Source organism: Eschrichtius robustus, chromosome 3, assembly GCF_028021215.1.
Source record: "Eschrichtius robustus isolate mEscRob2 chromosome 3, mEscRob2.pri, whole genome shotgun sequence".
Lineage (NCBI taxonomy): Eukaryota > Metazoa > Chordata > Mammalia > Artiodactyla > Eschrichtiidae > Eschrichtius > Eschrichtius robustus.
Window position 1 is genome coordinate 146,103,419 of NC_090826.1, and position 12,091 is coordinate 146,115,509.

Below are 12,091 nucleotides of genomic sequence, written 5' to 3' on the forward strand. Positions count from 1 at the left end.
GAACTGGATCATCCAACACTCAGAGCAGCTGGGGATGGGGCCACTGGCCCACTAACACCAACGGTGTCCACTAGAGTTGTCATGTATGTTTTCGTTTCTGTTTTTCTATTTTAATGTATGACTTAGTTATACTTCTCCTTTCCAAGAAGAGACGATGTCCTGGGAACATACGTTAAAATTAACAGAACCAAATGAAGTAGTGTAAGCAGCGCTAAAATAAAGTACACACACACAAATATATGTATATGCTTTGCTGATGAAAACTGTTTACCACAAAGAAAATGTACACAGTAATTACTAGAACACCAGCCCACAAGTAATGCTTGATTAACATTTATGTTGAAAATGTTCTCAGATCTTCTTATTTAACTCATATGAGAGGATTGTTCTGACTTGCATTGAAATACACCTAACCTACGTAACATTTAAAACTGGGTTAATATTTAGAAGGGGAATTTTATTTAACAATATTGACTGTGGTGACATCAACTTCTCATTTTCAACGTGCAGACTTCTAATGTCAGTGATTCCCACATTCATTTCTCTTCCCAGGATCCCTGACCTGAACTCATTTGAGTATTCTTACTGCCCATGGAGGGTTTTCATTTCGGTGACCCATCAGGTGCCTTCAATTCAAAACCTTCTCCCCCTTCCTCCTAGCCCGCATCTACCCAGTGCCCTAGTGTGGTTCAGACCCAAATCTCTCTCTCAGGGACTTCCTGCCATACGCCTCATCTCATTCCCCTCAGCATCTATTCCACACTTTTGCCAGAGTGATTGTTCTAGAAGTATACATCTATTCACACCGCTCCCTATTTTAAGGTTTGAAATGACTTTCCTATGGCCAAATGCAAAATACTCCTAAAGGGATCACAGTTCTTTCTGAGGAGTCTGGCTCCAGGCCAAAATGCTATGTGTGATCTTTCAGCCCCCAGCATAGGCAATTTCATGGTTTTGTCTGGCAGTTATCGTCTTGGAAGCTGCCCTTCCCACAGCCAGAGCACTGTAATCTTCTGCAGAGAGTTGTAGTCAAACACTCAGATTCAGGCACCTTTATTCAGAGGCCTCCTTATTGGGGCCTCAACTGAGGTACTTTTCTCCACTCTGACTCAGTAACTTTCCACTGCTAGCCCTTCTCCCTTCCCTTCTGCCTCAGCCTTCCAGGACCATAAACAGGCAAGAGCCTTTTTGTTCAGGGCTCCTCTGCACCGAGACATTCCCTCCATCTGTGCTGCATGTCCGTGTCCTGCCATCTCCTAGAAAGCAGACATTTAATTGGCTTAGTATTTCTAGTGATTGGCACATCAAAAGCTCTTGAAAAATGTTGACTTGGTAAACCATGAACAGAGTAATATTTTCTTTGCACATACAAAGTAATCACTGAAGAGATTCATACACTTGGCTAATCTGTTTGCATATATCTAGACCTTGGCAATATTAAACTTTCTCAGTGCATGCATAAACTCTTAATTGTTGCACCTGAGAGACACAATGGGTTAGATAGATACCCTAATAGTATCTTGATGCTATCTTTCCAACTCTAAAATACTTGGGTAATGATAAAATTTGAATCTGCACCAGACATTACCACTTACTAATGCTCATTTAGAATTTTTAATAAAACTCCGAAAACATACAGTCTAATATCAATAACATTTAAAAGTCTAAAATGTTTTTTAAACAAAATAGGTAGTGTGATAAAAATTGTCTACACAATACTCTTTCTTAATCGTATAGTGTAGAAACAGATACCATCTACGGAAGTCAGGCATCAATGTGATAAAAACTAATGTTTACTCTATGAGTTGATTTCAAAATTATACCATGTAAGTGACTAATACTCTCAGTTGGATACAGTTCAAGATGTACCCAATAATGGATTTCTTCCCAGACTGCTTATAAATTTAAGCATGAAAAAGCTGAATTTTATTTGGTAAGGATAATAAATGTGCATTTAGCTTTCTACTAATAAAAGGCACCCATTTCCTAGTATTAGCAAATAGGATTTACACTTAATTTCTAAACAAATTTTCAGGATTAAATTATAATTGAAAAGCTTTGATAGTATCTACTGGAAGCCAAAATTTGAAAGTGAAAATAATGAAACCCTTGTTTAGAACAAGTAAGAGTGTATAATGACAAACTGCAAGTCATTGTGAAGAATTGGTTGTTGAAGTTGAAGAATTGGTTTTGATTTTTTTATATACAATGAGTAACTAGTACCAGCTTGTCAGTTAATAAGAGAAATATTTGTATCCCATTTACTACTAAGCCAGTAGAAGAGGGCAGATAAATGTTTGCAGAGCTGAGAAAATGTGGGATATTTATACTTCAGATGGTTACAATACTTCAGATGGTTACAATAGTTAAGTCCCTGTTTTTATCTCCATTCATTTATTTATCATGTATTTTTTGAGCACCTACTATATGTACTTTGCTAGTATTTGGAAATAAAAGTACTTTAGTAAGTGAAAACAAATGAGTTAGATTCTAGTGGGAAAGATAGATAATAAAGAGGAATAGTGATGAATCTAATCATAAACAGGGAAATAAACAGGGTTTTATAGAGTGTATTATAAAGTTACCTGAATTGGAGTCAGGGAAAGCTTATCAGAGAAAGTGATACTTAAGCTGAGTTATGAAGAATGAGGAGGATTTTGTTAGGTGAAAAAAAGTTGAGGAGGAAAAAGAGAGCAAGCATTCCAGGCATAACTTCATGGAAAAAGACAAATCCACTGGGGCTGGGATACAGAGAGGTAGAGAGTGATACAATTTGAGCTCAGAGAGGATGGTATAAGGGAGGCCAAAAGAAGGCCAATTTGAAGGATTCTGGTCTTATTCCTAAAGAAATGAAAGACAATTAGTGGATTTAAACTGGACAGTAACACAATCAGATTTGCATATGAAAAAGACCACTCTTTCATCTGGAGCAGAGAATGAAACAAAAGCAGTTAGTAGAAGGGGGAGCTATGGCGGTGGCTTGGATAAAGGTTATGGCTGTGTATAAACTCAAGACACATTCAGGGTGCAAGGCAATATGTCTTGGTGATAGGTGGGTATGGGGTTGAAGGAGAGACGATGACATCAAAGATGACTTGCCCAGCCAAATGGACGGTGATGCCATTTGCTGAAATAGGTGACACCTAAGGAGGCCCAGGTCTGGGGAAAGATAATGAGAGTCTTAGTTATGCTGAGGTGCCTTTGAGAAATGGAGATATCCAACTGGAGTTAGCTAGATGAATATGAAGCTCAGAGAGAAATCCAATCTGAGAGGGCAAAAGAAAAAGAATAAAGACCAGGCAGTGAGTCTTTGGTGAATGTACAGAAGTACTTTGGAAAAGAATGACAGATAAAAAGAAAACAAGCATAACACAGTGAACATATTTTATAATACTAATCCTAGGAAAATAACAAATGGTTTTATGAATATTAGAAATAGTAAAAACTGGGGCTTAGTGAACAAATGGTGTTGAGTCAAACAAAAGAGCAGAGTCAAAAGTCCTGGTTATTGGAACTAATCCCTGTCTTTTAGGAAGGGGTAGCTGAGATCTGGGAGGGGAAGTATCATGTGTGAAACAAAAGCTGTATAATCCTTTGAGGTGGGTGGGATGAAGGAGGCCCGTGGAGTTATGAAGATTTCCCCTTATTAAGATAGCCACAGTAAGTTACTGCCAAAAGTTTCTACCAAAAGTAACCAGGTTACTCCATGCCATCTCAGAACCAACAGATGAACATGTGCAAGACCAGTAAGTTTCTCTGGAAAAGAACATTTAAGTAAAGTCATGCTGAAGCAAAAATCATATATTAATTTTAATGCAGTTATGAGTATTCAAATAGAGACATCTTTTACTTTACACAAAAGCAAATTTATACTCACACTTTGGTAAGGAACGCAAACCACAAATAAGTTATGATTTCACTAGAACAGCAAACATTTTTTTTTAAAGGAAAACAAAAATAGTCCTTAGGCATAAATAGCTATCTCAAGTCTTCAGAATGTCTAAATACTTTTTTCTGGTGTTCCATGTAAAATTTCTCTTAGTCTGAACTTCTGGCTTTCAGAATCAGTGAATTCTACAGATTTTTTGATACAAAGTGAGGTGGGATTTAGTCCTCCTTTTATGTCATATGTTCCTTAGAATTTGAGAAAAAGACCAAGCCTTACACCCTTCTCTCATTTTTTTTGACGGCCAAGACAAATTATTCAATTCCTTCCTGGCTTTAGAAGTTTCACTTTTTCCTGTATTGCAAGAGTGAAATATTATTGAAAAAAAAGGCAGTGTGACATGAACTATGGTAGCAAAGTACATAGATTTATGTAATAAATTAATAGAACTCCAAAACAGTCATTTTAAATGTACTAGTTGTAAGGTGGATAGAAAGCCTTGACTAGAACCCATGTCTAAGATTCCAGATCGGACAGTTCCTCATCCTTGCTGGGCTTGGTACTTTTTATTTTCCCAAATAGCCTTCAGGGCAAAACTACTCATTCTTAAACTGGTCCATTGAAAAAATAAACTCATAGACTATGTCAAACCTTTGTCAATATTCTCTCCACAAGAGGTAAACAGAATGAAACTTGAGAAAATAAAATTGATATAATACACGCACGTTTCCTTAGATTTTCCCCAATCTTAAGGATAATGCTGGGGATCAGTTTTAGGATATTTACTGAGTATCAAGGTGCCTGGGAATGAATAAATAAATTTATGTAAGATACGGACAAGGTATGTAGTCCAAATATTTGGGGTACGAGGTTTAGAAGATTAGTTGGCAACTACCTTCTTTAGGCTTCAACACTGCCAGGATGTTTGACTTTTCCTACAAAAAATATTCAGGTTGCCCATGTTCGGCATTCCAATTACTTCAGTGTCAAGACAAGGTCTAACAATGATTTAAGATACTGATTGATATAACATAATTTAATAGAAACCATCTTGAATTCATATGCTCTTTAAAATATCATATTGTAAAAGTGAAATTTCAGGATTTTACTTTTGATTAACAGCCACCAAGAAGAACATCTGCATGTATTTAACAAGGGTAGTAATACTGCATCAAAAATATTTCTTGAATACTGTGAACAAAGGAGCCACAAAAACTCAGCATGAAAAGTGAAGTTCTGGAGTTCTGCACAGCCAGAATCAGATCTAAGTCCTCAGCGGCAAGCAGGAGACTCAGAAAATGCCGACTTTAATTACAAACTTTATTTGTCAATACAATTCACAGTTTATACATGGTGCATTCCACCATATGAACTTTCAGAACAGTTATTGAGGAAATGGGTGTAGCTTTCCTTCTAAAAGAGCCTGACTTTCTAAAATTTTGGTTAGAATTTTTTAAGTTTATAAAAGTACCTTCAGCAAGTTAACTGAATATTTACATTTGTAGCTTAAATTTAAATTTTGGAAAATAAGCATCTATTAAGTTTTTTTTTTTTTTAAGATCCTGGGTTTATTTTTTAAGACCCTAATCTGAATGCCACTTATTCAGATACACCCCTGACCCCCAAGAATAAAAGTAATGTTTTGCCATTATATTTAGGGAAATCATTTTCTTTCTGCATTTTACAAATTATATTTACAATGTACAGCAGATCTGTGTATGAAAATAAAAGAAAGAGTAGCAATCTACTAGGTGCCTTTACTGAATTTCTTCTAACTCTTGAAAATATCCAAAGAGTTGCAAGATATAAAATTAAAGAGGATTAACAGCCTTTACTATCTTAAAAAAAAAAAAAAAAACTCTCAAGATTTAAATTGTGCTATAACAGCTTTTTCTCTAATGTCAGAGATGAATTATGCCTGCAATCTGCATTCTTCCATGTGCAAAATCACAGTGGTCCCAGTTTCAACTCCGCTCTCACACCCAGCCGCAACTCCAGAGGTACACCCACAGAAGGCTAGGACTGTGCCCAACTCTGCCTCCTACATTCCCTCCCCTCATCTGGTGAAAGTCACCAAGGAAAGAAAATCATATGAGCTTTTCATACATCAAAAAGCAAATAGATGCTGGCAGTACAATGTTTATTAGCAAATGCTTGTAACACATTGTTTTACTATCTTCTTTTCATCCAAATGGCAATTCACACCAACTGTCTAAATTCACCTTCAAGAATATCCATTTTCGTAGTTTTGTCAGATCATTTATGTATATATATGGAGATATATATATATATATATATATATATATATGGCTTTTCTTCTTCCACCGTTAAAAGATGTATATATAGTTAGTCAAAAATGATAAATTTTAAATACTGCCAGGAAAAAAGGGACTGATTGAGAGCAGTCAATTTTACTGGCCTGGTAATAATTACACTGTATATATGTACCACTGGTACCTGAGTCAAATAAATACTCAGAGGGGCCGTCTTTGCACCTCATTTCTCTGCAGTGCCTTTAACGCTAGGGTTTCTGAGTGTTGCTTCAATGTCCATCTAATTTGGCATCTATTCCTTCTTCGGGCATCATCACTTCGGTCATTTTACACACTGTTTCCAGCAAGGTATGGTATTCAAACAGGAGTTGTGGGGTAAAGGACTGCGGAGTTGAGCCTAGGGGTGGGGCGGGGAAGGAGAAACCACACATTAGCTAGAGAGGTTCTGTTTCTTCGTAAGATAAGGCACTGACAGAAAATTTCTTAGGTAAAAGGCTGCATAAGAATTTCTTGCCATTTACAAAAAGAAATGTTGTCATCCATAAATGGTCCATAATCTAGGCTCAGTTAGGTAGACCCTGAAAAGTTAAGGACTGATCCCTCAAAGCTACATTATCACCAGAAACACTTATAATTCATTCTGAGGCCTTTTGGCACACTTGGAAAAGAGAGAGGAAAACAGTCTGGGCACAAAAAGGCATCAGACATTGCTTGTTTTATTCCACTGGTCAAAGAAAGTGGACCATTCAACAAGAATCATCAAAAAGATAGTGCTGGCTCAGAATTCAAATTCTCTTGATGGTAGATGACCATGATAGGTGTATCTATTTTTTTTTTTTTTTTTCCTTTTTGGAGCTCATGCACAATTTAAAAAACGCTACCAACAACAGTCAAAAAGAGCATATAGAAGTCCTCACCTATGGCTATGCCTAGGGCTCTTCAAAGAGAGGGCTATTTAATGTTCTCAATAACAGCAATTTCCTCGCCTGCACAGTGTGGCGTCAATCCATTCAAATAGATACTTTCAGTTTTCAGTAAGGGAGGCAAGACATCCCTCTCGCTGGCGAGGTGGTTCACTGACAGGGTCCTCCTACAGGGAGTCAGCTCCTGGTTGTGGTTCCCAGCCAGTTCTGCGGAGAGCTTCCGCTTTATGGAGGTGGCACGCTGGAACTTGTCGTAAATCTCCACGCTCAGCCGCCTCCTGGTTTCCTTGAATTCGGCCGTGACATTGGCTGTCCACTCAGCAGCATGGGCTCTGAACTCTCCCACCTGGAACGTGCACGCAGAGAAAAGACAGAGAGACACCAACAGGACAGTCAATGTTTTGTGTGCTTTATCTTCTGATCACTGTATTTGGGGGTTCTAAAAAGAAGACCGTAGCCTTTTGTAATATGAGAGATCTGAGAATTGAGGTACTTAGGCAAGTTGTGAGGAACAAGCTTCCATTTTATATAGATATGACTCTAAGAATGAATCTGTGAGCTTAAACTCTATTAACCAAATTATATTAGAGGTACTAGATGCCCTTGTTTTTGGAGACAAATCCTGTCATTGAAACTTCTGATCAAAAGGCAATCTCTAACTTTTTAAAGCTCTGTTTCTTTTTTAATCTGTAATTTAAAGAAGTATTTGAATGTAGAGAAGGCAGTAAGACATAGGAGAAGCAGCAAGACAGAGTAAAAGAGCCTGGAGTGTGAACCCAGGTGACCTGGTTGGTTCTCATAGCAGTGATGCTGTTTGCTCAGGATATAAACAGAGATTTTAGACAGCCGAAATGGTGTGTGCAAGAACTTTGACTCCAACCCCACACTGGTCATTTAGGAATCCTCTATTTACTAAATAAGCAATAAAATATTTTGTTTCTGATTCCAGGGAAAGCAAATAAACAAGGCCTGGCAAGTTCATTTTGAGGCCCATTTGGAGAATGATTAAGTCCAAGGAATAGCTTCTCAATGAATGTTTGTGGAATTAGTGAAGTTAACCTGTCTGAGCTGCCATTTCCTCAGCTGTGGAACAGGCATCTTCACAGCACACACCTAGCAGGATGGCTGGGTAATGCACTTCAACTGCAAGAGCCTATCACTATATAGTTATCATTGTGGCCTTTGTTTGAGGTTGAATAAAAAGACATTGCCAAGTGCTAAGCATTTGCATAATGTTTTCTTCGACCTCTTTAAAATTATATCTGCACTTTAGTGACCTAAAATAGAATAATGACCCATCCCGCAGGAAACTTTATAATCTTTTTCTTAACCAACTAGAATTTAATAATCTAGGATATCTCTTAGAATAATCTCCTAATGTGGAACAACTCCCCCATTCCCTATTGCTAGCACTTCTGCTCTCGGATTAGGGAGCTCCACGGAACTCAATTTTTAAGTGACATGGGCTCCTTTTAACCTGGCAAGCAAATAACTACTGCTTTGTTTTGTTTTATTTTACCTCTGTCGCTTTTTGTTTTAAATTTTGATGTGCGAAATATAACTCATGGTTTCTGCTATAGTCTGAACGTTGGTGTCTCCTGAAAATTCATATGTTGAAATATTAACTGCAAAGGTGATTATATTAGTAGGTGGGGCCTTAGGGAGGTGCTTAAGTCATGAAGTAAAGCCTTCATGAATGAGATCAGCACTCTTACAAAAGGGGTTCCAGAGAGATCCCTCACCCCTTCCACCATGTGAGGACACAGTAAGAAGGCTCTGTCTACAAACCAGGAAGAGAGTCCTCACTCTGTCATGCTGGCACTGTGATCTTGAATCTCTAGAACTGTGAGAAATAAATGCTGTTTATAAGATCCCCAGCGTGTGGTATTTTGTTATAGCAGCTTGATTGGACAAAGTCAGGTTCTAAATATTTATACTAAAAATCTGATTTATAAGAGAGCATATGTATGTACATCTACTTCAACATGATGTATACATGCACTCGGATGGTCATGGATATAAATTTGTGTGAGTGTATGTGTGTGTATGGAAACTGTTCAAATATCCTTAGAAGGTGGCACATGGCAGACCAACTCTTCCTCATCCATCCATAATCACATACATGCACACATTTGATGATCTACTTTTATTTTATAAAGGTCTTTTATTTCCCACTTGTACTGACCTAGCAAGAAATAATTGCTTGTCGTCTGGTTCTGGTTCTGAAAAAAGCAAACTGGAAAAATGAGAACTTTGTGGCATGCATAACTGGCAAGATCAAGCATTCCTTAATCACTGAGGCAACTTAAAGGGAACTTGCAGGGAAAGAAGTGCTAAATTTATAGTGATTCAGCCTGAAGATTCTTACTGTTCCCATAAGGGACTGTGTCTACTGTACTTAGCTCTAAAAGCAATTATTGAATTTTTAATTCTGCTTTGGGGGGACTCTCTGGTTAGAAAAGTATAGGCAGTATCAATCAGTGGTAAAAAATGCTAAATCACTCCAAATGCACTTATAAATAAACCCTCCAACTGTTGATATTCTTTTTCTATTTACCTAGCTGTCTTTTTGATTAGACTAAGCATTCTTGAGTTCGGAGTCTATACTACATTCATTGGTGTATGTAAAACATCTAGTGTCTGGAATAGAGAAGGCACTGAGTAGAAACTTGATGAATTGCATTGAATTAATAAGTAAATACTATCAAGAAAGTTTCGAAATAATATTTTAACATAAACAGTTAAGAGATTCAGTTGTTTCTCTACCAGTTCCAATTTAATTTTAAAGATGGAAGATTGCAGCCTGCTTAAAGATGGTGCACAAACACAAAGAGAAAACCTGATTAATATGGTTTTGAACAATACAGTTAATCATTGTCCAACATGTTATTAAATTCTTCTAGTTTACAGTACAAACAGATAATCCTGAGCCGTGTTAAATTTGCTGTTTAAAGTAAAACAGTAGGAGATCTTCAAGATGGCAGAGGAGTAAGATGTGGAGATATCTTCTTCCTCACAAGTACATCAGAAATATATCTACATGTGGAACAACTCCTACAGAACACCTACTGAACACTGGCACAAGACCTCAGACTTCCCAAAAGGCAAGAAACTCCCCATGTACCTCGGTAGGGCAAAAGAAAAAAGAAAAAACAGAGACAAAATAATAGGGACAGGACCTGCACCAGTGGGAGGGAGCTGTAAAGGAGGAAAAGTTTCCACACACTAGGAAGCCCCTTCACTGGCGGAGACAGGGGGTGGTGGGGGGAGCTTCGGAGCCACAGAGGAGAGCACAGCAACAGGGGTGCAGAGGGCAAATTGGAGAGATTCCCGCACAGAGAATTGGTGTTGACCACCACTCACCAGCCTGAGAGGCTTGTCTGCTCACCCGCCGGGACAGGTGGGGGCTGGGAGCTGAGGCTCGGGCTTCAGAGGTCAGATCCCAGGGAGAGGACTGGGGTTGGCTGCGTGAACACAGCCTGAAGGGGGCTAGTGCGCCACAGCTAGCCGGGAGGGAGTCCAGAAAAAGTATGGACATGCCTAAGAGGCAAGAGACCATTGTTTTGGGGTGTGCGAGGAGAGGGGATTCAGAGCGCTGCCTAAACGAGCTCCAGAGATGGGCATGAGCCGCAACTATCCGCGCGGACACCAGAGACGGGCATGAGACGCTAAGGCTGCTCCTGCAGCCACCAAGAAACCTGTGTGCAAGCACAGGTCACTATCCACACCTCCCCTCCCGGGAGCCTGTGCAGCCTGCCACTGCCAGGGTCCCATGATCCAGAGACAACTTCCCCGGGAGAACACACTGCGTGCCTCAGGCTGTTGCAACATCACGCCAGCCTCGGCTCCTGCAGGCTCACCCCGCATTCTGTACCCCTCCCTCCCCCTTGGCCTGAGTGAGCCAGTGCCCCCTAATCAGCTGTTACTTTAACCCCATCCTGTCTGAGTGAAGAACAGATGCTCTCTCTCACGCGACCTACATGCAGAGGCAGGTCCAAATCCAAAGCTGAACCCCGGTAGCTGTGCGAACAAAGAAGAGAAATGGAAATTTCTCCCAGCAGACTCAGGAGCAGAGGATTAAATCTCCACAATCAACTTGATGTACCCTGCATCACTGGAATACCTGAATAGACAACAAATTATCCCAAAATTGAGGCAGTGGACTTTGGGAGCACTGTAGACTTTGGAGTTTGCTTTCTGTATCTAATTTGTTTTGGTTTTATGTTTATCTTAGTTTACTATTTAGAGTTTATTATCCTTGGTAGATTTGTTTATTGATTTGGTTGCTCTCTTCCTTTTATATATATAGATAGATATATATATATATATATTTTTTTTTCCCTTTTCTCTTTTTGTGAGTGTGTTTATGTATGCTTCTTTGTGTGATTTTGCCTGTATAGCTTTGCTTTTACCATTTGTCCTAGGATTCTGTCTGTCCGTTTTTGTTTTGTTTTTTTTGTTTTTTAGTATACTTTTTAGCACTGGTTATCATTGGTGGGTTTGTTTTTGGTTTGGTTGCTCTCTTCTTTCTTTTTTTTTATTACTTTTTAATTTTTTTTTACTTTTAATAATTTTTTTAATAACTTTTTTATGTTTTCTTTCATTTTTTCATTCATTTTTTCTCACTTTTCTTTTGAGCTGTGTGGCTGACAGGGTCTTGGTGCTCCAGCCAGGTGTCAGGCCTGTGCCACTGAGGTGGGAGAGCCGAGTTCAGGACACTGGTCCACCAGAGACCTACCAGCTCCACATAATATCAAATGGTGCAAGCTCTCCCAGAGATCTCCATCTCACCATTAAGACCTAGCTCCACTCAACAATCAGCAAGCTACAGTGCTGGACACCCTATGCCAAACAACTAGCAAGACAGGAACACAAAGCCACCCATTAGCAGAGAGGCTGCTAAAATCATAATAAGGTCACAGGCACCCCAAAACACACCACCGGAGGCAGTCCTGCCCACCAGAAAGAAAAGATCCAGCCTCATCCACCAGAACACAGGCACCAGTCCC

General features: G+C 39.0%; 1 protein-coding gene across 1 annotated transcript in view; it reads right to left on the reverse strand.

The window, feature by feature from the left end:
- Positions 1-7,110: 7,110 nt before the first annotated feature.
- Positions 7,111-12,091, reverse strand: part of KCNK2 (potassium two pore domain channel subfamily K member 2) — a 139,643-nt gene continuing 134,662 nt past the window's right edge. The window contains exon 7 of the mRNA XM_068538420.1: positions 7,111-7,428. Coding sequence (XP_068394521.1) covers positions 7,111-7,428 — 318 coding nt within the window. The remainder of the gene's footprint in view (positions 7,429-12,091) is intronic.